Source organism: Colius striatus, chromosome 13 (genome assembly GCF_028858725.1).
Source record: "Colius striatus isolate bColStr4 chromosome 13, bColStr4.1.hap1, whole genome shotgun sequence".
In the NCBI taxonomy this organism is placed as follows: Eukaryota; Metazoa; Chordata; class Aves; order Coliiformes; family Coliidae; genus Colius; species Colius striatus.
In genome coordinates this window covers 10,612,424-10,637,729 of record NC_084771.1, presented here as the reverse complement: position 1 = coordinate 10,637,729, position 25,306 = coordinate 10,612,424, and the positions used below count along the sequence as shown (strand labels likewise).

The window sequence follows — 25,306 nt, the reverse complement described above, 5'->3', positions numbered from 1 at the left end:
ATGTGCCCAGTGGTGACATAGGCCTGACCTCGATTACCCTTGCTGGACCTGACCCCAGCCTGTAAACTGACTCATTTGCATTGCCATGGACCTGCATCATCACCGTCTCCAAACATGGTCTAGTCCCTTGCTTGGGCATTGTGGTTTGTGGCTAGTGTGTGAGGCCTTATTCTGTCAACCAGCTTATCTCCTTGGCTGCTGGTTTGCTGTCCCTTAGAAAGCAGCCACTGTGAAGCCAACCTAAAATGTTATAGCTAGTAGTGGATCCTCAACAGTGGCCGATTTACTCCCTATGTGTGCACCTGCTGGGACTTGGTGATGTAGTCAGAATGGTGCTTCTGACTGAAGTGGATGTCTTCATTGTGCGTTTCTCTCAGAAGTGCCTCAAAGTTATTGGTCCATAAGCTATGTTCAAGATGTGAGCCCCATGCAGGGGGAGTCAGGGCACTCCCAACATCAGGACCAGCAAGTCTTAATTTTTCAGTTAAAAATAAGGAAGTGGGAGCAGATTGCTGTAAGTCTGAGCTGCCTTGTGGTATCTTGAAAATGATATGTATTATTAAATGTTCTATGATCGCTTTATCCGAGGTTTGGCAAGTATTGGTAATTCTGAGACCCTTTTCTTGCCAGACACTGCCTCATCCTTCTGAGCCACCCTCACAAGCACCACCCTTCAAAGCTCTTGTGGAGAGATGTCGCTCGGAGCCCCTCTCCCAGAGCACCCCAATGGGGCTGGACCAGGTGGGAGTGCGTATGCAGCACTTGCTCAGAAGACGCGGTGAGTACCTTTTTGGCTTGTCTTGTTTTTCTCCCAGCTTTGATGGATTTTTTTAGGTCTTACCCATCCTGCAGAGCAAGCCAAGGCTGGTATGGGCTGAAAAGTCAGAACTGTGACTTGCATCCATGCTTGTTACAAGCCTGGAGCCAGGTGAGGGAGCTCTGAGAGCCACATGTGAAAGCGTTTCTTGCCAGCTAGTAAGATCTTTTGTATACAGTGTGTTTATGATACAAGGCTATTTTCTCTCTTTATTGTCTCTGAACATAGTCCCTATAATTTAGTTATGGGAAGGTGAACAGATAGGCACATAAGGTGTAAAAGCTGTTCAGCAGCTTCTGTGTGAGTTTTCATTTAGTAGTTTCCTCTTGGCTTTCTGTCCTCTTACCAGCCTCTCTCGTGAGTTCTTGCCGTTTGCAAGTGAAGGGGTGATGGATACTGAGATAACAAATAAAGTCTGGTGTCTGTTTGGAAACACAGCAAGAAATGAGGGGGTTTTTTTTCCACCTATGGATACTTTTCCTGATGAAGAGGAGAATCTCATGAGCCAAAGACTATGTTGAGTTATCCTGTACATTTATCCTGGTCAAATAGAGAAAGCATGACAGAATGTATTTGCTGGAAGGGGCTTGTGTTGGCAGGTAAATGGGTTGATGGTCGACTAGACGACATGGTTTTTTTGAACCTCTAATTAAAAAGATTGATAATTAGAGTAAGGAAATGATTTCCTGAAGGGATACAGCTAACACCGAGAATCCTGTGATTTAGCAATGGGCGAGTACGGGAGTGCTGCCAGATTGTGCTGGCATTGCTCAGGAGCACGCTGGGGATCCGAGCAGTTAATGGATGGTGGCAGCACGTCAGGGATGAGAACAACTAGGAAGCAAAAGGCAGAGTGGCTGCCTCTTTAATTAACAGCTCTTCTGTTGGGGCGCACACACGTTTGTAGCGCACGGGGAGTGACACACGCATCCCTCAATGTGAGCATTACCGTGTTTGCACGTTGCTCCCGAGTGCTACTCCATGGGCACGTTGCCTGTGGAGCCCACGAGCAGCCTCTCGCTGTCATCGGCACTCGGCCTGCGCTTTCATTTTCTGCGAGTCTGGAAAGTGAAACGCGTGTTGCTAAAAATAACAGCAGGCTGCCTGCGTCAGCATCGCTCAGGAAATAGGTCTCAGTGCAATCTCTCTCCCAGCAACGCTGGAAGAAAAGCAGGATTGCTGCCCACCCAGCCATGCCAGGGCTGCGGCAGGGTCCCAGCCCTGCTGCACTCTGTGCCGCTCTCCTGGGCAGAGCGGAGTCCAGAGCACCTGGAGTGTCTGTGTTTTGCTCCTGTATGGTAAAGGTGACCTGGAGCCCAGGAGCAGGGGTGTGGATCTCAGTTTTCCCAAAGCCTGGGGCCATTTACCCTTTGTTATCTGGACAAATAACTCAGGATTGGCACAGTCTGAAAGCTTTGCCTGGGTTAGAGGTGAATCAGCCAAACCAAATTAGCCATGTGCCCCTTTTGGGAAGAATTCCAGAATTTAGCTGTTTTCTGTAGCTGCCTTTCTCCATGGATGGGATGACAAGCCTCCAAGGGATGGACCCACTTGTGAGTGTGTGTTTGCATACACACACGTGTATGTGCACTGCCCAGACCCTATGCTCCCAGTGACAGGAGCCTGTGCTGGCAGCAGCTGTGAGGACATGAGCACTGCTCAGCTCTGTTTCCTTCCTCCCAGTGGCTGTCACTCCAGGCCAGGGGATGTGAAGAGACTGACAGAAAAAAGAGATAAAAGCCCAACCTTGCCAAATGTGAGTGGGGAAAACCCCATGCACAGAATGGCAGCTTCACCCCAGAAAGAGGGGGATAAAATGATGAGCTGAAAATTTGGGTTTATTAGAAAAGCAGAGTTAATTTTCAAAGGTGAGTTGCCAGTTCTCCTCCACCATTTGCTTGTTCTTTACAAGCTGTTTTGTGCTTGAGTGTGTACCATCTGTAGGGCCAGGCTGGGATTTGGTGCGAGTGGTATAGCTCGCTTGAAGCTAGATCAGAACTGTGTCTGTGAGGGACTGGCCTGAAATGCTTGGGGTGAGAAGTAGCCCAGTTGCTTTGAAAAACAGCTTCTATGGACTTTTCCACTTTTGTTTTCTGCATAAATTCCAGGTGCTGTTTCTTTTTCAAGGCATTGCATCATATGGACCACAGCGACTGTAAAGCTGGGATTTCTGCAGGTCCAAACTGCAGAGGTGCTGTTAGCAGTTACGACCCAAGCAGCTATTGTGCTTTTATTACTGGTGCATGCAGATGAGACTCTTGTGCTGCCTAGTGCTCCTGGGAGAGCATTCTGGCTTCACACCCAGCTTGTCTGACCCCACCTGCTCGCACCACCTCTGAATCTGGCTCTGGGCTCTTGGCTTGTGCCTGCCTTTTTGTAGTATCCAAGCTGCACTATTTTTCTTGTATCCCAAGAGCACTGAATAAAGCACCTAAATATACTCTCTGCTCTCTTTTTCTAAAGAAGAGGTTGAATGAGTCTCTTGCAAACAATTTTGTTTCTTTCATTTAAAAGAACAGCCTCCGCCCCCAGCCTGAGCTAAAGCACAGCATTTATCTTTTGTCATTTCTCCCTTCTCTTTTTTTTCCTGTGGATTTTATCCTGGCAGCTGAGAACGAACAGGCTTCAAAGACTCTGAAGGTGCGCAGGAACTGCAGGAACGGTGGACGTCGATGGAACCTCTTCAGGCCTGGAGCTGAGAAGCTGCAGATCAGTAGGGTAAGGTGGTGTTTGTAATGTGCCTCTGCCTGCTTCAGGACTTGTATTTACCTGCTGCATGTTTGGCCTCGGAAACTAATAATATGCTTTACTAACAGCTTCCTGAATCTGTGGTTCCTTCAGCCACAGATGGGGATTTTTCCTGTTGTTATTAGAGTTATTTTTGTAGCTTAAAAGAATGGATGTGTTATCCTTTCCTCCCTGGATTCATTTCCCTTCAATGTGTATCAAAGGTGTTATGCTCTGATGGAGGCATTGGGCCTCCCATTCCTTTGGATGAGTGTTCCATGCAAGTGGAGGGAACTGTGATGTTTCAGGTCTGCTCTTAGATGTTTTAGATTTGCTCTGTGTTTTTAAGGGGTTTTATTTTTCCCTTTTTAACCACGTGTCCTTTGGGTTTGGTACTGCTACAAGCACTATCTCAGTGACAAGTTAATGTCCCTGATTCTTTAACCAAAGTGTTTTGCAGATTAGGCAGAATCCACTTTGCCCTTCTCTTGCACACGCCGCTTCTAGTCGGGGAGATAAAAGCTGTTGTGGGCCTGGGGATGTCCATGTCTTTCTCTAGGAAAACTCCAGAAAAGACTGGAAGAATTGGCCCATTTGCCTGATGTTTCCTTGCTTGGGTGGGGTTGGTTTTCATCTACGCTGTGCCATGCATTTAAAGCCTGGAGACCTTGGTTATTCTGTGGTTCGTGTTTTTCATTTGTGTATTTTTGAGTCTGGTTTCACTGGTATCCAACATACAAGACTCTGGGTTGTCCAAAAGCCAATAGATTTTCTAGCTGACAACTAATGTGATGCAAGGTAGTGAATAAGGCAGAAGAGATTTAGCCCTTGCTGTTTCTCTAGGACAGACAAACAAAGGATGATCTAGGAGCCAGGAATTTCTCATCTGGAATCGAGAGGAAGAACTGATATTCTGTGATTGTGACTCTGCAACTCTTTCCCTCCTCTTTGCTGCCCTTTCTTACCAGTCCTTTATTGTATTCATTTTCCCTTTGATATCTGATGAACTGCCTTCCAGAAATGTGATTTCCAGGGAGAACCTGGCGTCTGTGTCTGTTTTTCCATCCTAGAAGCAGTAAGTTGGCAGTAAGTGAGACTGACTTCTCCAGCCTCCTTGGGTTGGCTGTTGGCTTCCAGGGAACATGTGCAGGGATGGACCAGTGGTATTTCAGTCACTTGTGACCTTCTGGATTGCCATCTTGCATCATTTCTGTTTTCCTTCCTGACTTTTTGTGGGCTGAGTTATAAACCTGAGGACAGATAGATGAAGGGGTTCAGTCCTTCCTTTTCTCTCTCTTCCCTTTAGGTCCTGCTTTGCTTCCCAGGCATAAACTGCTTCTTTTGACTTAGAAGGGCTGTTTTGGTTGTAGGTATGCTGTACAGATAAGCTCCTGGAACATAGAGATGTTCAGGATCTGGTGCTGACCAGTTCATGGACATGTTTGGTTTATCTTCAGGGGAGCTGTAGGGTTTTGCAGCCTTTTTCAGGCCCTGCATGGAAACCAAAGTGCTGTTCTGTTTTGACACAGTGTTGCTCCTGAGCCCATGAGAAACAGGATGTTCTGTGCCCTGAGTCATCTCAGGAAAACCAGCCCTGTTTTTGATTGCTAAGAGAGCCTTAAAGACATTAAAACACCCTTACAAAGGCAGCACAAAATCGAAACTTCACTAAAGCAAGAATACTGATGAAGTTTGGGAAGGGTTAGTTAAGAAACTTTGCGTCTCCAGTGGTGGTATCTAGGAGGGATGTGGATCTGGAAAGGGGAATGAGCTGCTGATGGGCCCAGAGAGCATCACTGGGACAGAGTTGGTTTTGGGTGCTGATCAAGACACCCTGGGAGACATGTTCAGCACTGACATTACACAGCTTGTTGCTCAGCCTGAATGACAGTGAACAGGCAGGTGTGGGGGTTTGTAAATCAGAGGTGCTGTGTTAAGTACTGCAAGAGTAGGAGATATAAATATGTGGCTCACAATAGCAGTGCTGAAAAACTCATCTGTTGCCTCTGCCCTGAGCTGAGTGAAGATCCACGGGTCTATAAATCACTTCTTTGCCACAAAGAAATTTCTTCTTTAGCAAGATATATAAATTTGAGGCAAGATTTGTGGGCTTTGGTGTCTCAGGTCAGGTGTATTCATTGACAGCTGATGACCAGTCAAGTGGCAGAGCTAGCACAGAAGGGAGTGATTTATACTTCCAGCCTACAGGCCAAGCTTCTGCAGAAAATATGCCTGATTCTTGTCTTGGATGGGAATGTGTGAGGTGAAGAGAGAGCAAGAGGAGACTGACAAAGCATCACACTTGTCTTAGCAGCATTGGTGCCATCTTGGTGAAGTGCAGATTTTGGCAACAAACATTCCCTTCCTCTTTTTTGTTTTCTTTTCCATTTGGGTAGAGCTGCATGTGTGGTGTAGAAATAGCATCTCTTAACTACCTGTTAACCCAGAAGTCTAGGTTAGAGGCTAATCCTAAGTCCAAGGAGGAATCTTCATTGTTGAGATCACTGTTGGTCACTTTTGTTTGTCGTATCTAGTACCAATGTCCATCGTTTTGCAGCTTTACAAACAGCAAGGATGGCAAAATGCAGTTGGCAGAAGCAAGTGGTGGTAGCAGGAGAGGAGGGCAAGTGTCTAATCCTGCACTCCATCTCATCTTCATCCTAGGAGTGTACATGTACATGCACAAACCTGTGTTTTTTCTTACTGCTTTCTTCTCCTATCAGTTGTGCCCAAACTATCCTAAGAAGTGAGTGTCTGCAAGCCTGGGCACAAACATTAGAGCTTTGGAGTGGGTAAGGTTTAGTGTTCCAGCTTCATAGGTGGGAATAAGAAAGCAGAAGCACTAGAGGATGGTGTATGTAGAGCCATGCAATACTTCTGAAATTTATCTCCTAATTTCAAGAAGTAGGAAAAAAGTAATAAATAGGGTCAAACTGAGTTGACTTCTAAAGGCTTTTAGTGTATTTTTTTTGTCTTAGAAGTACACTTGTCAGCCCAGAGTAAACTCTGAATTGAAAAAGTGCAATGCATTTTGGTTTAGCACTTAGGTCACTTAAAGCCTTATCTATTATGGGAGTAGTTTAACACAATCAAGACCAACTTGCACAGGACCTCAAGGTGCCCAAAACCTCTGCTTTGTAGGTTGCTGCAGCAGACAGCTGAAATGCCAAAGAGGAACCTAAAAGGTTGCCTTAGCTCTGATGGGGCCCTTGGCATCTATCATGCCTCTGTGATTTACCCTCAGGCAGGTCCTAAGGACATGGCTGATCCCTGGGGACAATGGACAAGGGGAGAAATGAGTTATTTTCTCCAGCCCCAGAGCAATTCTGGGAGATGCTTTATGGTCTGGCTGGCAGAAGCAGAGGATGACATTGCCATCCTGGACTGTCTCCATTCTGACCCAAATCACTGGCCTCTGCTGCTATTTATGAAGGGGCTTGTTGCTTCTAGTTAGCTGTGCAGTCTAAGTCATCTCAACTCTTTCCATAGACAAATTCTGTGGGGACATTCTCCACAAGGAGGTTCAGCCCATCCTAAAATCAGACCCATCCTCTCAATGTGTGGAGGCGTGTGAATTTTGGTTCTCTCCATCATACCTGTGACTAGAGATTTAATTTTTAACCTTTAACTTAGCAAAGAGGACAGTAAACATGCCTGCTCTCTGCTCCTTCATCCCCTTCCTGTCCTGTGTGCTCTTGTACAAGGGACTAAAGCCCACATTTATATTCTGGAGGAAGCCACTGTCTAATTAGTTAGAATGGAAACTTTGCATGAGAGCCAGCTGCTTTGACATCCCCTTTACTAATAATAGACAGGTCTGCTGTGCAAAGGTGTTGAATATTCACAAAACCCTCCCCAACCCAGCCTGTCCTTTCTCCTCTCTAAGTCACAAGCTATTTTCAGAGGCTGGTGGGGGGTTGCCATTGCAGTGGTGCTGGATGTGTGAGTCCACAGCTCCCCGGAGCTAATTCCCCACTGGTGTGTTTATGAGCAATAGGAGATTCAGACAAGGTGCAGCCTCCAAGAGAACAGAGCGAAGGGAAAGTTGATTTGGGTTCTCTGTGGCTCACACTGTGCTGCAATGAATAGGAAATGCTGCTTGATATTCAGTACCAGCTCGCCTGCTTTCTATTTTTATCCTCTAGCATAATGCTGAGTGAGCATTTTGTTTAGTGGGGTTGTTGGGTTTTTTATTGTCTATTTGATATGTGTCCTGCACCACGTTTCTCTTGCTTTGCTACTCAGGGGAGGAAGGGGGTATGGCAGGGCCGTGGGTTGCTGCATTCTGATACATGAGCTGTATGTAATCATACTCATTTTTCAGTCCTTCTGTTCATGTGAACAGGTTGATAGGAAAAAAAACCACAGTCCTGTGGCTTTCCTGGTGCTAAATGGTTTAAATCTCAGTGTACTGGTTAGGAGAGGTTTGTTCTGCACATATGGAGGGCTGTCAGGGAAATGCATCCTCTTTGAATCCCTCTTCCCTCATTTTAAACATTCAGGACTTCTGCTGTCAGGGTATGTCAGATCTGTATATTTTTGGGGGGTTTTCTTTATATTTTGATAAACCCATCATGCTGCTTTACTTAGCAGTGCTCTGAAATCTTTATATAGATTTTTTCCATTGCTCTCCTCCATGAAGCCACTCTTAGGCATGTATAAGTGGGTTTTTTTTAAGTTCTGAAAAACTCTGTCCAGTACTGTCAAAAAAACACCCAAGCAAAAAACCTTGGTCATTCAAGGAGGAAACAGCAGTTCAGTCCAGGCTGAGAGATCCTGGTGCCCCTCTCTCAGAGCCTCCTAAGTTGTGAGTGCTGCTCTGTGGTCCCTGTCTGTCTGTGTGATTAGCTCAGCAAGGATCCCTGCACTCCTGGGGTTTGCAGCAGTGGGCAGCCCATCAAGCACCTGAGGTCTGATATGTCTAATCTGGTTGAGTTTATGAACTGATCAGAGCATGGAGAAGGTTGAATGAATGTTCAGCAGTCAGTCCCTGGTGAACTCCACGTCGTCCATAAGCCCATCTGCATCCATGGATGCATGAATGAATGGACCTTGCTTTGAACTTTCTCCCTAGTGACTGTGATGACTGTTAGTGCAAAATACACTTTAGGATTCCTGGTACCAGAAATGAGCACTACTTACAAACTTAGCATGCTGATGATCTTGTCTTGCTCAGAAATCACTTTTGAGAGTGCTGTGTTTCTGTGCAGAACAGTGCTGGGGGATGTTAAGCCCTGAGTTACTTGGATGTTACACCAGGAGCTGCTGTAGCATGTGTGTTTCTCTGCCACACCTGGGAACAGACAGGGCTTCGGTGACAGTGAATCCTTATGGCAAGCAGGAGCTCAAAATGACAAAATGGTGAACTATGGTTGTGGGTTTCTGTTCTGGGTGGGCACAAGGTTTGAAGTTCCAGACTCAGAAGAGATTCTCAGCTGTTCAGAGGTTACATGTAAAGCCTATCTTAAGAATGATCGCAGCTTCCAGTTTGTGATGGTCTTGGACTTTGGGGTGTTTTCTGTGCAACTGCAGGTGGTGAGTACTGCATCCTACATAGTACTTGGTGTGTGTATAATGGTGACTGTACATAGTCACCACTTCTGTAGTTCAAATTAAACTCTCCAGCCTCCTCTTAAGTATCAGCGTGGAATGGATCCTTTTTCCCGTTGCTCAGTAGTTCTACCTTAATTGCTTTGCTTCAACTCATTACTTAGCTCTGTCACTGTTTCACTCTGGGATATGGTTTATACAAAAGAAGTTTTAATGTAAACTCAATTTGTGTTGCATTGCTAAAACCTTAATGACATTTTGCTTGGCAGCAGTATATACCCTGTGTGGTTTGCCCTTCCCCAGTGCACTATGTTCTCAGTAAGCTAAAGTCCGTGGTAGGTGTAGCATGAAAAATCTCTGAGTAAATATTAGACCAAATGCTTTTGTAGTACTTCCTAAGCTCTGGCTGCATTTGTGATTCAAGGCCACTGCAGTGTCACCGGTATTTAGCTGAAAAGGAGCTAAATTTGGGAGAGAAAGGCAAAAGCACAGGTCATAGCTTCCCTGTATTCTCTGTAGCTGCTGAGATGTGGTTCTGAGATGCATCTTCCATACCAAAGTGCTACTGAAGCCCCTGGCCATTGGCTAGGTGAATGCATCCAGAACCTCATCAAAGGATGAAGGGGAAGTGGTTGTGATGTGTGTGGTTCCCTGTGCTCCGAGATGAGGTTTGGAATTGCTTCACTGCGTCATCAGACTGACATGGCCAAGGGCAATTCCCCTTCAGCTCCTGTGCTGGAGAGCTGCAGTGTGGAGGTGAGAGGGCTTTGGTGGTAAGAGCTGTGTGTGATACCATCTTATGTCTAAAGCTCTAGGTTTTTTTTTCTGTTGACATCCTGGAAGGAAGATATGGGACCTTCCCCTCTATTCCTTTCCCTCACATGTTCTAATCTCATGATACTCTTGTAATAGGGAGCAGATCCATTCATAAAACCCAAGTCCAGTGCACCCAGAAATCAAGAAGCTGAAGACAGGGTTTGGGTAACAAGCTGCTGCTACCTGGTACTGCAGGTAGGAATAAAGGGTCTAATTTTGTGTCCTTGGTTTTGTCCAGTGGAATTCTAATAGTTTTCACATCTGTGTTAAACTTGGTACTTTAACCCAAGACTGTGCTTGCACTTGCAGAATGAGGAGTATAAAATTAACAGGATGAGAAGCTGCAAAGGGAACTTGGGCATTATATTAGTGAAGTCGCACGGCCTGCAATGAGCTTCTCAATGAATCAGGGAAAGCTTCATCTCCTAATGGACTGCATAGAATAGAGAGAATAATTCCTCTAATCAATCTCTTTCAGTCCCTAATATCTAGGGAAGTACGTTATCCCGTTGTCCAAAAATCTCAAGAGATCAGTCTTACCTGAAGAGGAATAGACACTTTGTGTTAGCTGTCTGGTGTGACAGGGTCAGTGCTTGCACTCTTGTGCAACTGTAAAAAGGATGGAGTCATGGCTGGTTGCAGTACTGCAGTTATCAGTATTAAATACCATTTGCCATCACAATACCTGCTGTAAACCACATCTGGAGTGGGCTGCCCAAGAATCAGATTCCTCCTGAGAGATGAGTCAGTACTGAATGATCCTCCTTTACGCTCCTCCTCATACAAGAACTTACATATCTAAACGCAGAAATAACTCCACCACTGCCCTTTTATGACAGGCTCTCTGTCTCTTTACATGCTTCCAAGTTCTGAAGTGAGTTCAGCCTTGCCTGGAGGAACAAGCAGGTCCCACTGCAGCCAAGCAATGATTTGTGACTGTCTTTTAAAGGGGATTTGCTATGCTCTAGGGGTACTTGAGGTCTCCGAGATATTTAGATGTGGAAGTGGATATATCAAATCAACGTCAGCATAATACTGGGGAAGGGACTGAGCTGAATAGTGAGCAGCATGTTGCCAAGCAGTGACATGGCTGCCTTGTTACAGTTGTCTTTTGGGCACTTAAATGGGCTGCAGTCAAATGATATCCTCCAGAAAGTGGGGAAACAAAGGGAAAACGGTGAATTAAAGTTTTTGAGGACTTCAGCATAGCAGTGATGCACTCAGGTGTCTTGGCAGTGATGTCTGTGTTCCTGGAATTGCACAGGACAGCACTGACAGAAGGTGGTGACTTTCAGCTCCATAGAGGCTCTGTGTAGTGGTTGAGAAGTGAATGCAGTCTTTTGAAAACAGATGTGTTATTTTATCTCCATCAAGCCTGCTGAACAGGGTGCTGTCAGGTGTTTTCCCTGTGATGGCACTGTGTGGTGCCTGCTCTGTAATTCCCCTGCTGAAATACAACACGGCACATTTGGGCAGTCAGCACCATGAGCGAAGCTCCCAGGATGTGTTGTTTCAGTGCAGGGTAAGAAAGATGTTTCCACCATCTCTGGCAGCTCAGTGGTTTGTGCAGGTGAGAAATGTCTTCCTAGAGACGAGGAGGGAGAGCTGTTCCTCACCACAGTCCCTGTGCCTTCTCTTTGCTGCAGCCAGGGTTTGTAAGGGATTGAGCTGTTTGTGATGGTGTGGTGTTCACTTATCCCTGTGACTTCACTGGAGCAATGAGTATGTAAAGTGAAGTAATGCCTCAGGCCCTTTTAATGTTGGGTGGAGGGGTGGATGAGGGATGATGGATAAGGGAGGAAGATAGTTAAGATTGTCTCAAGGATAATCTGAGCAATAATCCTGACCAAATGTGAAGTTCTTGCTCAGGCAACAACGTCCTGGGAAACAGAGCTTTGGCTGGGAATAAAGTAAGAAACTGAAGCAGTGATGCTTTCAAAACAAGGATATGCTAAACCAGGAATGGTCAATTCTCATGGCTCTGTCAGCTGCCCAGATTAGGACAGTGTTCACTCTGCCCTCGTGAGACTGCATCTGGAATATTGTCTTCAGTTCTGGATCACTCAGTTCAAGAAGGACAGGGAGGGCCACAAAGATGAGGGAGTGGAGCATCTCCCTTCTGATGAAAAGCTGAGGGAGCTGGGGCTCTTGGGCTTGGAGAAGAGGAGGCTGAGGAGTCACCTCATTAATGTTTACAAGTCCATAAAGGGTGGGTATGAGGAGGCTGGAGCCAGGCTGTTCTCAGTGATGGCCAGTGATAGGACAAGGGGTAACGGGTATAAGATGGAACAGAAGAGGTTCCAAAGAAACACAAGGAAGAATTTCTTCCCTCTTGTGGTGAGGGAGCACTGGAAGGGGCTGCCCAGATGGGCTGTGGAGTCTCCTTCTCTGGAGACATTCAAACCCACCTGGATGAGTTCCTGTGTGACCTACTCTAGGTGGTGCTGCTCTGGCAGGGGGGTGGCACTAAATGAGCTTTTAAGCTCCCTTCCAGCCCGTATCATTCTGTGATAATGCCACCTCTACAGCATTTTGCAGTGACAAAGTTGTTCTAGAGATGGGTTTTATCTGTCTTTGGCTGGTAATTGGGGACTGGACAAGGAAAACCAGTGCCTGGACCTTTTTGTACACGTGGCAGTTTCCCTACGTTCTTTATTAGGGCCATCCCTTTCTCCTAAGATACCTCACTTTTATTTTTAACACTGGACAAACACCAAATATTCCTCAGGAGAGGTATGTGATTGCAACTCAGTTTTGACAGTTGAGAATAGTCCAGACAACATATTCACTTCAACTGAAATGCTGCTATTTTGAGCTCTGCTTTTGTTTGTAACCATCAGTGATAAGTTTGCATTGCTGTGGATGGTATTTTGGGTTGATGTGAGTTGTTGCACATTGGGTCTGCAGTGGATCTGGCTATAATGTTTAAAACTCCACTGTGTAAAATTATCTTCCTGTCTGAGTTTTGTTTCATCTTTTCTGTTTTGCCTTTCACACCAAACAGAGCAGAATTAAATCCCCCATCCCAGCTGGTCATCACTAAATAATTTGATTTACACCTTGCCCAAAGCATTTTGTGTTTTCTGCTTCTGCAGAAAGACTTTTTTCCTCCTTTTTTTTTCTCTTTTCTTATTGTTGGCCTTTATCTTAAGGCAAACCAAACTTTACAGCCCTTTATTTGGGAATAAGACATTTTCTAGCTCTTATTTTACAAGCCGTTAGAGTGGCAGATCATGAGGTGGGGACCCAGTTATGCAAACAAAGCCACGTCACACTTGGCCAAAAATAGCTTCAGTACATGTGCATTAAGGTGGAAACAAAGGCCTTTGGTGTACATACAGCAAACAGTGAGGGGAGGGAGGCAAGAGGGGAAGCTGCAGCTTTCTGTTTAGAGCCTCTCAGGAGATATTTGAGAGTGTGTTTTCTAGAGATGAGCAGAGTATTGCTGCTCAAAATTTCAGTGGGATAGGAGTTATGGCCTTTCTTACACAAAAAGGGGACTGAGGTTTTGGGAGAGGGCACTCTGTTCCCAGGGGTGTTAATAATTTTTAACACCCACACAAGACATGAAGAAATGCTGGAGAATTGTTAAAAATGTCTTCTTTCCTTTTCTTTCTCAGTCCATCCCTAGATTCTCAGGTTCCACATCTCATTGTGGAGACATTTCATTGGTTTAAGCCTTCATTTGTTTTTATTTCAGCCTCATCCAGCACTGCAATGCCCTAAATCATTTAGAGATGACCCTACTAGCCATTTGCTCTGTTCTTATGGACGTGCTGCCTGTTCAGTGTATTGGGTATTTGCAGCAGGGATGTGGTCTGGTTTCCTTTAATAAGCTGCATTTAACACTCCATCAGGCTTAAAATAAACTTCTTTCTTTTTTTTCCCCCTGTAATATTGCTAACAGTGAGCTCCCGTGGCAGCAATGTGTTTAATTGCAGTTTGTTATCTAGCTGTTAGGAGATTGTATAGCATTTCTGGCCCAAGATAGAGTTTTGGATAAATAGAGGAATTAAAGTAGAAACTCAGGTATGGGAAATGCAGCTTGTTGGTGTGCAGATGTAGTTTCCATTGGATTAAAACCTCTCTTTTATGAAGCTTTGCAATTTCTTATCTCTCACTACTTTCCTGGGATGACTCGAAAGGGGCCTATAAAGTTGAACAAAAGCTTGCCATCTTCTGCAATGAACAGAGCAATTCTCAGGCACTGTTCATTACCTATTCCTCACAGACACTTTTTTGTCTCCATTGGAAATCTTGTTCAAATTCTCTCTATATTCAACCAGAATTGCCAGTTCCTATCATGATATCTTACCATGTTCAAATAGGAGCTTTCTGTTCCTGCTTCTCCTCTTTCCAAAGGTAGATAGAAACTTTTTCTCCTGCAGAAATTTCCAGACACGAACTTTTTATTGTCTAGATCCCCCCTCCAAGTTTTGTTACAGGTGAGTATCTGTTTCAAGCATTAGAATGTTTTACCTCTTCTAAATCTGAGTGGTTTTCAGCCAGGGTTCCCGTGCATGTTGCTGTTTACGTTGTGCCAGTTGAGTATTGCTCTTCTCTGAAACAGCTGATCTCAGCCTAACATCAGCATGCACAGCTACACAGAAAGGGGAGATTAGTGCTGATTTATTGGCCTGTCAATTGAATAACAGCACTAGGATTCTCACTGCATGGCTGAGAGGTTAAGTATCGTGGTGACAGCAAAAGATCAGCTTTCTTAAATCTAATTGCTCGTTTCTATACATTTATGTTTAATTAAAGTATTCCTACATCCTGCACTCTTCAACGTTAATTCTGAGATTTATTTTGAAACAGTGCCAGGGGAATACATTGTTATGGCATCCTCTTTCCACATCTATTAGCAGGAAGAGGATAATTGAGGAAATCTCACACAGATTTAATTGGGGACTGAGGGCAGGAGCAGGGAGGGGGAAAAACACAACACAGAAGTAGGTCAGAAGTTTGGCAGTGGATAACTCTTGCTTGACACTGAGCAATTGAGTGCTGTTGTAGGCAGCTGTGACTCTGCTGAGGTTAACCAGGGAATTGGTGGTGGTTTGAAGGGAGGTTTTTCCCATATAGCTTATATAATGTGCTGCATATAGGCCAGAGCAGACCCAGGTTGTGTTGGTGGCGTGGAGTGCGGTGCAGCTGCCTCTGTGGGAGCTGCAAGGGCAGGCAGTGATCCCTTGTGGCTTTGTGCAGAGCTAGTAAGGAAAGGGGGTGGCTGAGAGCAGCTCAGCCTGGTTTAGGGCAGGCTCTGAGTGATTTTAAGCTCTAATCAGTCAGGTGGGAGTTGTGCTCCATTTGGCAGCTGCCTGTGATGTGCTGGGGAGCAGCATCCTGGGCTGTGTGGCGAACACGGACTGCCTTCACATCCCCTCAGCCCCTCTACTTGTGCCAAAGTGCTCCTGTGCTGGCAGCAATGTCTGTGCAGCCTCTGAGGCAGGGTCAGAATCTTCTTCCAATAATTATTTCATTATTTGCTTTTTGCCTGATGTGGCTGCAACACATGGCACTGTTCTGCAGGTCTACATCAGACATCCTTTGCTGTTGATGCTTCTGTTACCTGGTTTGGTCCATGCTAAGCTCTAGATACATAGTGCAGATGCCTAAGCAGGCCACATTCAAAAAGCTTATGAAGCTGCAGTCTTTTGGTCAGGGCTCTAAAAATGGGCTGTTTGGCATGCTGTGTTATCTTCTGGACCTTTAGTCTGGTGGCTCCTCCATCCAGCTTTTGGACACTCGGGTCTCACAGTTCAAACCTTGGGTCTATACTTTGCCCTTTCTTTCAGTTCTATGCCTGTAAAGGAAACTTGTTCCCTGTGTGGCCCATGGACTGAGCTGTACCCTCTAAAGGAGGTTCCAGCCCACTGTGGTACACTAACTCACCAATATGACTGTCCACAAGCACCAAAACTGACTTGGGACACATGGATATGACATGGGGTTATGTGAAGGTTGAGGATACCTCCTCCAGGGACAGCATCAGGCTGGGGACAAGTGAACTGTGCTGTGAGGATGTACTGACAAAGCAGCAGAAGAGAAAAAACCCACAGTACTCATGACTGCCAATCTTTGTAATGGCTCATATCTGGTCTTTAACAGCCTACTCCACGTGTTGCCAGAGTGGTGTGGGCAGGAAGAGGTTAGCTCTTGCATGGACCTATGAGGTAAGCAGAGAAAATCACAGTAAGTTGTCCTGTTCTTTACTGCCATCTTCCTGACTCAGTGTGAGATACTGGAAGACTCTTAGCTTTGCTGTGCTTTGGCATTCCCATCTCTGGAAGGGGCAGCGTAGTGCTGACCTCTGTGCAGCAGTGAGACTGACACATCCCCTTTCCCTGGCTGCAAGAGATGTTGGGTATCAAAATATTTAATTGGTGGGATTGTGGTGCTCAGTGCAGTTGTGTCCTTTGGGATGTTTTTGTGATTGGAGGGATGTGCAGCACCACTGTGATGGGGAAAGGCCAATGGTGTTGGTGTGCAGCACGAGCTCTGGATTTGCTTGCTGGGATTGCTGTGTCCAGAGATGCTCAGGGTTAATGGGCAGAAAGAGGCTACTGTGGAGTTGCCCAGCACATGGGAGGAGAAGTTGAACACTGTGATGGCCAGGAGCAGAACTGACATGTTGTTGAATGTAGCTCATGGCCCAGGCTGGGACCCAGTCTGCTGTTTGTGCAAACAGTAAGCAGGAGTGCTTGCCTTAAAGAGCCCACAATGCACACACAGATGTATTTTTTAATAGACAAAGCAGAAGAAAAAGGCCTGAATTACAAATCTTGCCGTGGAATATTTTTACTGAGTTTCCCAAAAGCCTCTTCCAGCAGCAATGCCAACCTGAAGCATCACCAAATACAGTGCTGGTTTAGAAACTGATGTAATTAAGAAATACAAACACACAGAAAAGGGTGGGGAGTGTTTGCCTCTCCTTTTAAGCCTTGAGGGACTCTATTCTCAGGCTCTTTCATCTAGTCATGAAGAGCAGAAACTTTTCCAGCTTGTATTTGAAAGAAAGAAAAAATAACTGTGTTGACAGCAGCAGGTCACAGACTGTTTCTCAGGCTATAACATGGGGCAAAGCCCTGCCTGCCACTCGAGGCTTTCAGTGCCCTCCCTTACTGCCAAAGTTACTGGGTTTCTTTCCCCATTATTGGTTTCAGTGCCCCTGAAGTCTTCCTGTGGGGTTGCTGCTGTGGTGGTGAACCTGTGTGGGATGAGTCTTTCTTTCCAGCTACCAGTTGTAAAGCGCACTGGGGCAGCAGATGCGTTGGCTCATAGTGGAACAGAATGTACAAAAAATACAGTTCTCAAGGACATGGCTTTGTGTACTACAGTGGCTGATGTCAGAGGATGGAAAAGGTCTTGTTTTCTCCGGAAATCTTTATTCTTAATGTGCATTTGAGAGAGAGAGAGGCAAAAAAAGTGTGTTCTGCTAAACCGAAGTTAAGAAGCTTGTTCAATTTTTAAACAGTTACATAAAGCCATCAAAGTCTGACAGGAGAGAGATGCAAGTTTGTGCAAGAGAGAAAGGGAAAAAGAAGCTGAAATGGAGTGTTAAAGTTAATTCCCTCAGGCTTACACCTAAAACAGCCTTAACTCATAGATGAACCCACTCCTGCTCCTTTTTTCTTGCTTTCTTGACAAAGGTCTTTATGTTGCTGAACTCCTGGCCAGGCAACAATCCTTCCTATGCCACTGCTCTGCTGCTTCTACCAAACCAGCTCAGGGGCCAAATAGACATTTCTGTGTGCAATCCTTGAAGAAACTTGGACATAAGCAATGAGAATATAGGGCCTGTCTGAAACACAGGCAGGGCTCTTGCATGTTTCTGCTCAGCAGCTTGATCTATGTGAGATTCCCTGTTTGCTACTGCAAATGTTAACATTTGTGGTACTCAGCAGTACCAAAACTCAAGCCTTGATGGGGAGCAAGTGCTGCCCACGGCTCAAAGCCAGTTAAGCCTCCCTACAAAAGTCTGCCTGTTTTTGATGGAGGCTTTTTCTGAATGAAGAAGTTGGAAGCTTGGCATGGTGATCTGGATATAAGGTTGCAAAGGATCACTGCTAATGGTTGGTGAAGAGTAGACGCAGGAGAAATCTGAGGCATGTTCATAGGAGTCACACTGCCCCTTGCAAGAGGAAGAAGCAGGGGTAGTCAGTCTGCAGGAGCAGCCCTACAGTTGACACACTGTTGTATGAGTCTTGCAATCAAAAATATACCTATCTGCAAAAGAGCTCAAGAAACAGGAATCAGACAAAGTTTTAATGCTGTCTCTGCCCTTAGTAGTTTAGATCCTTCTTTGGTACTGTGCTGTCAGTGGACATGTACTGAACGTGTCCACATTGGAGGGGCCTGGATATCTAATCACAGCAGCCTTCCCTGTGACTGTGTAAGATGCTGGAGGAATTTGATCCATGTCTTTCCTGGGGTGCTGGCTCTGAGAGGATGGGAGTATGAATTTCTTAGGAGCTCAGACCCAGGTTTGACCTCTCATCTGCCAGGCATGTGTTCTTGGCCAGAACATTGACATTCCTATCTGAACTTAGAGGCTGGCAAGGCACTTTGCTAACAGTCTTTGGATGCAGTTTTCTGGTCTTTAAACTTTACTAAACTTCAGCGTTGACAGTTTTTAAGGTGTTTGTCACTCCCTTTACCAGAAGGAAAGAGAATGGCAAGTAGACTCGGAGAAACTCCCCAGCACCCCTTGACCATTCTCCTCCAGGTACTTTGCGGGTAGCGATTCAGGAGCTGAATGGTGCACCCTTTGTTAAGCAACAGATATTTGGTAAGGGCTTGTGCTATAGGATCACTCCTCTCTGGATAATGCAGAGAGGCGTTCCAGGTTTTTGAGTAATATTGATCTATTTTTATCTACTACCTAGATACTAGAAATCCATTATATCTGGTTCTGTCTAGACATGATCAAGGACATACTTTCAGCTCCCATTATTTTAAAGTCACATTAATATTCAACCATGTCTTTGTCTTAAAATGTATTTGAAAAGGTGTGAGGTAGAGCTGAGGAGATTCATGAAGAATAAAAAGAAGTCCTCTGACAAAAAAGATGCCATACTACAGATGTGTACATGGAGAGCAGCTGGCACGTGTGCTGATCACACCAAGGACTGAGCTGTCATTCGTGTGCAGCTGAACAGGCAAATGAATCTCAGAAAAGCCATATGATTTCCTCTGAGTCATTGAGGATGGCTGTGGTAGAAATGAATTAACTGTTCTTGACTCCCTGACCTCTGTAAAGGTGAAGATCCTTTTTATTCAGCTGCCAAACTTTCTAATATCATATTCAATATCGAGAACCTGGCTTTGGTTAACCTTAGCCATTCACTTTCTTCACCTCTCCTGTAAAGGAGATGTTTAGATGAAAATTGCTACTGCACCTATCAGGAGCATTATAGTTGTTCCAATCTAATCTTCAGGAAATCACAGTTTAATGATGCTTGGTTGGTAGCTGGAAGCCTTGGCTTGCCACTCTTGGGAGAATGGAACAGAGGTAGGAGCCAGGAATCTTTTAGTGGTTGTTTTTTTTCCCTTACATAGGGAAGGTTTTTGTCAGAAATGGGTGTATCTTCTTTCTTATACAGCACAAGGCTTTGTTCTATGGGAGGGATTCCTAGAGAAAACAATTAGGAGAAAAAACTGCTCCAAATTCAAGTTTGCATAAGTCTATCCTTTAAAAAAATTAGTGGCATTTGAGACTCTGAAGTGCTCTCATGCTCTCTGTAAATTGCACCGTTTCCTTCCTGCGTTTGAGAAGTGCCTGAACCTCTTCCAAGCTCTCCACAAACTGCAGGACATCAGTGTTTACTTTAGGCTACCTGATTCAATGGCATTGTCTGTGTCTCCAGCATGAAGGTCTAACAACAACAAAAAAATCTGCTTGCAACACAATCAGAGCATGAAAGCTTTTCTGCACTTTGTGTGCGTCTGAAGAGCCAGCTCTGTGTCTGCATGCCACAGTCCCAGAGGGACTGACTGATTTGGTAGGACTGTGCTCAAGGTCTCAGTGCTGAGAAACTCATTGTGTAAAGTTGTTTGTCTTTTGCCTTGTTGTCACAGGTTGGGGAAACTTTCCACCTTTCCTGCCCACTGTGTGTGTTGAATTGCTGCCGTGTTTCACTGTTGAAGTAGTTACAGTTCAGGGATAAAGAAAGTGCTCCCCTGCTTTTACAGTGCTGGGGGATTCTTTGGGATGACAGGCACTATATAAATACAAGTAATTGTCATTAGAAAACCTCAGAGTAATTGTGCTCACACAGCCTCAGGTAAAGGACTAATAATGAAGATGAGGCACAAGGGAGCCAATTCTTGCAGAATGAAATCCACTGGTGTTTGTGTGACAGATGCAGCAGAAATAGCTGCTTTGCTCAGTCAGAGATACAGTCACTGCTCAGTCCAAAATCACGTGGCAGGAGGAAGAGTCTGCAGTTAGCTGTGCCCAGTGTTGGCATGCCTTAGGGTAAGAGTGCAGTGGGCACTGAATATGGCTTCAGCCATGTGTGCAAGTGGAGACCATGGATCAGATGGTTGCAGTGGTCTTGTTGGTGGAGAGCACCGGTGTACACTGATTAAAGAGAGAGACAGACCTGCTTTGGTGCATATCTTCCACTGTGAATTTCCCAGGGGTTGAAGAAGGTTTTTACAGATGAGCAGCAGAGGAATTTAGATGAAAAGGCCATCAGGACACAAGTGGTGGTTAGCTGGTAGTGTACTGTGTAAGCCATGTGTCTGTCTGACACAGGCTGCCGCACCTTTCCTGTGGGAATGGTCAAGTGCCAGTATCCTCATCGTACACATGGATAATGGGGACACTCAGAATTGACCTTTAATTTTAAGTTGAGACACACAGGCTGGACTCATAGAAACTTCAGAGAAGGGTGTGAGCGAGCCATTTGTCTCAGAGTGAGTTACCAGCAAGATGATGTTTTGGAGAGGAACTCAGCAACCCTTCCCCATAAACTGTATCTCTGCACATCCCTCAGCATTCATTGCAGACAGCCTTTTGTACTTCTTGGACAGTTCTTGATGCTCCTGTCCACCTCTTGTAGTGTGAACCCAGTTTTAGTCTGAGCTGAGTCAGAACTGTGCTGGGGGTTCCTAGGCTCTGACTGTACAAACCTGCTGTGCAGATCCAAACTTCCCAGTCCTAAGACTGAACCCTGATTTCTGTTTAAAGCATTGCATTGGCAGCTTCTCAGGTGAGCTGTCTTCTGGATGTGAGAAACCTGGCAGGGCTCCACTTTGTTCCTGAGCTTTCAAAGTAGAGTGCCTGAAATAGAAACATCTGGAAGGTCTCCAGTAAAAATTCCTTCCAATAGACAACCCTCAGATTATCCCCCTAAGGATTCAGCGTGATTTTGTTCTACTTGGAGGCCATCCCTGCAGGTTTGGTCCTGAGCCTTGCTGTGATGCCATGAGAAGGGGCTCAAACACCGACTTGGCTGCTGATAGGGGATTTTCCCCTGTTGTGGAACTCCCTGTGTTCCTACTCCCAGCTGGGAAGCAAGGAAGGCAGTACAGCCAGGCAGCAGCATGCCAGCAATCCCCAGTGGGTAGATGATAGTCCCATGGGGCTGGTGCATATTAGCATAATTGAGAGCAGTCCAAAGGATTTCTCCTGTGAATTAGGTGACTTAATGACTGCTCAGGGGTAGAGAAAAATCCTTCTCTGTGGTGTCTCTTAAGTCATGTGAGGATCTGAGTGGGCTCCCAGCTGCCTCAGGAGTAGGAGATTGCAGCATTTATCACCTCTGCTGTGCTCAGCAATGGAAGGGCAAATTGGAGGTCCCAGTAGGACCCTTCTCCCCCAGTCTGCCTTGTTTCTGAGGTTTTTGTTAACCATGTCTACCTTACAGGTAATGCAGGTCTCTCAATGCTGTCCTTGTCTTTCTAGAGCTGTTATGATACTGTTCTGAAAGTCAAGATACCTTTGTGGTTCCTGTTTTTCTACCAGAGCTGTTTTATCATTTTAATTCAAGTATTTGTCCTCATGGAGACTGATTAGTCACCCATGGAGTGTCTACAAAGAGTACTTGTCTGGGCTGTGTCTCAGCTCCCAGGTCTTGGCTAGTTGTGGTGATGGTTCTGCCATGCAGGCTCTTCTGATTTCCTTCAAACACCTCAGGTCTCCCAGCTGCTGCTCTCTACATTCCATATTTCCATTTGTCTCTTCCTTTCTATTTTCTTGCTGTTAAAAAGCAAAGGAGGGTGGGGGGAAGGCAATTTTGTGGTCTAAAAGAGTTCCCTAGTCTCTGGTAATTGTCAGAATGTGAGCAATTGTTAAGAAGAGAGTCTAAAAGAAAGATCTTGCCTTCATTTCCTAGCATGGCTCAGCTTATCCATTTTGTCACCTGAACTTACAAGTATCCATCAGTTAGATGATGGAGATTTGCATAATTAGTATTTTTGAGGTACCTTCTGAAATGCAGAAGGTACTCTCACACATCAAAGCTCTTACCTAATGAGGTGCTGACAAAGAGGTATCCATGGAGACAACCATTATAAGAACTACTCTGAAATTGGTTCTTTCCAATGCCTATTAAAATGGCAAAGGGTTTTCTTAAGCATAATTTATACCATTTCTTTACTCCATCTCTAAACAAAAATAGTTATGCCTGAATGAGAACCATCATTTAAAAAAATGAAGCTTGCAAGGACTTATTAAAGAACAGGAATAGGAGTGAATTGGAAGAAAGATACTTGGGTTTTTTAAGGTATCCTACAAGGGTATTTGAATATGGAGAGCTACTACTAAGGTGCCAGGACAAAAAGCTAGAGGTGCTGAGCATCACTGACCTCTGGGGCATCCTCAGCATCTAGCAGCTTGCTTTACCTCGGTGCTTCAATGGTGCTGAGGTTGACCAAATTTCACCTATACAGGTGAGTCCATCCAGACTGGTCAGGGAGGTGCTTTCCTGTGAGGAGGACGCCTAAATATCCCCAAGGGGCTTCCCTGACCTATTTCAGAGGGGATGGGGTGGTGTGGCTGAGCAGTGGCTGCAGTTTGGTGTTTGTCAGCCTGTTAGAAATTCTGGGAAGAGTTTAGGTAGACAAGAAGCAATCCTCTATTTCTGCAGACTTGGCAAATTTAGTGGGGCACACAATTGTGGTGTTTTTGGAGACAGGTGATCGTGTCAGTGTTGCAATGCATGCATTTTCTTTTTAACTTACCTCTTTCCTCCTCTCTCTGCCATTGCTCCAGTCACAGCACTTTGCACTTGGACAGCCCTCTTCAAGGCCTGGAGAAGATGGTTGGGGAAAATCAGGCCTTTCTAATAACAGAAAAGAGCTGGCAGGATCAAAGTTCCTGTCACACAGCTCCACATGTGCTATGGCTTTCCTGCTGTAAGCCTCGAGGTCATACCTTTCTCTGTCCCATGGCTGGGGGCTGGTCAGAGAAATCTTTACAGACTCAGCCAGGGTGTTTTATGATTCTGCAGCTCACGCTTGTGTCTCCTCATCTCTGACAATCTGCTCAGCATTTGAATACAAGCATTATCTTCTATTGCAGCACTATGCCATTAAAAGAAAAAAGGAAGCCATGGATCTAACTCCACCCTTTCTCCTTGCCTTTCCTGTTTTCTTGCCCTTGCATGGTGAAAGTAATTTACAGAATCCTGCTTTATCTGACTTGGTTATTTATAGTTTGAAGCTGCTGGAGTTTATTTTTGAGTTCAGCTAATGGGTTATTCCTTGTTGGAGCTTTGAAGAGAATAGGCAAAATCTAAAACATACTGGAAACCAGATTGATGTTTAAGGTGTGTGCACACTCTTTGTCTGACCTACTCCTATATCCTCATGAATACCTGTACTTGTAATTTAAAACAGAAGAAAAAGTCCTCCTCTGAAGCAAGAGGATTCTCCCAAAGGGAAATCTGAAGTGTGGTTTCACTATCTGACATGTAGAATTCACACTGTGTTGGTTTGTCATGTAAGTCATCTAATTAGGGAGCACGCTCTTGTGACAAGATCTGAAGGCTTTGGCATGGAATTGGGAGGCTGGAGGTGTGCTGCTGGCTGCTTGGGCAGGGAAGAGGTAATTTCACCACCTCTCTACACCCTGCCTTCAGTCCTGCTTCTGAAGAAATCCATGTGCCATCAGGTCTGCTGAGATCAGTGCTTGGAAGTTTTCTGCAGAGGCATGAAGAAGGTGGAATTGGTTGTTCATCAGGGAGTTGCAAATTCTGTGCTGGTTTGCACAGAAGGAGGATGAGCTTCTTCATGTATATCTGAAGTAAGTGGATTCTTTGTTTTGGAACTCTACTAGGGAGCTGATTTGGGAATTAGAATATCATCTCAAAGAGAGGTCAGAGCATAAAACTTTATCCTTCTCTCTCATTCAGGCATTTTCTCTCTCCCTAACAAATCTGAGGATTGCTGGGCAGCCCTCAAGCTGTGGAAGGTTGCCAGGCTCCAACAACTGCTGTCTCAGGTGCATTAGTTAAAGCAGTGGTTGCTGAGCTGTGCCCTGTGTGCTGCTTTGAAGGGATCTCTAAACAATAGCCAAGAAACAGTGAGTCTAATTAACAGGCAGCTTAAATTCATCTTTGAATCATCTATTGCCCTGCACACCTCTCCCTGGAAATTTGTTAGTCCTCTACAAGCCAATTTGGTTGGACAGCACAAGGTTAGGCATCTTTAATTGAGCTGACTGCTCAGGCATGGCCATTATGGAGTAGTCCATCAACTGTAAATATCTGGATAAAATTAAGCTAAAGGCTGCACTTTTCTGGCGTTGTTGAGCTTTGGGGAGATTTTCACCAGGTTCAACATTCAGACTCCAGCACCTTTTCTGGGGGTGGTGCATACAAGTGGATAGGCAACTGAAGGATGTGCTCAGACCGAGAGGTGGTGAAATTAGTATCTGAAGACCAATGTTTTCATTGGTAATTATATCAAAGCAGAGGGAAGGGCTGGGGGAAAAGGGATTTGGCTGATCAGGGATAGCAAAAAGGATTAGAGCATCTCAGGGCATTTGAAAGAGTGTGGCTGCTCTATTCTGACAGTCTCCTTTTAGCACATACTGGAGACATCGTTTTCTGTTATCTGAGCTATCTGAGTATTCAAGTTGTTGTGGATAGTGCAGACTTGAGTGGAAAAACAAAAATGCAAAAACAACAACTTTGCACCAGCAGATTTCCATCTGACATCAGTCTCTAGCTGACACTTTGTTTGGATGCTGAGGAGGGTTGCAATGGGAGGGAGGGGGCTGGTGAAGCCTGGTTTGTGCTGAGCAGGGATTATGAAAGCTCAGAGGAACTGCAGCCTCCTGGATCTTTAAATACACTCTGACAAAAATCTCAATGGGGAGCTCCCCCTACGCAAAATCAGTCCCTACTGTCACCTCTCTCCTGCTCCTTCCTTTCCCCAGCCCTG

At 45.2% G+C, this 25,306-nt stretch overlaps 1 protein-coding gene across 1 annotated transcript in view; it reads left to right on the top strand.

The window, feature by feature from the left end:
* ARHGEF9 (Cdc42 guanine nucleotide exchange factor 9) overlaps window positions 1-25,306 on the top strand; it is a 196,573-nt gene that overhangs the window by 30,587 nt on the left and 140,680 nt on the right. The window contains exons 3-4 of the mRNA XM_062006749.1: window positions 631-778; window positions 3,426-3,535. Coding sequence (XP_061862733.1) covers window positions 631-778; window positions 3,426-3,535 — 258 coding nt within the window. The remainder of the gene's footprint in view (window positions 1-630; window positions 779-3,425; window positions 3,536-25,306) is intronic.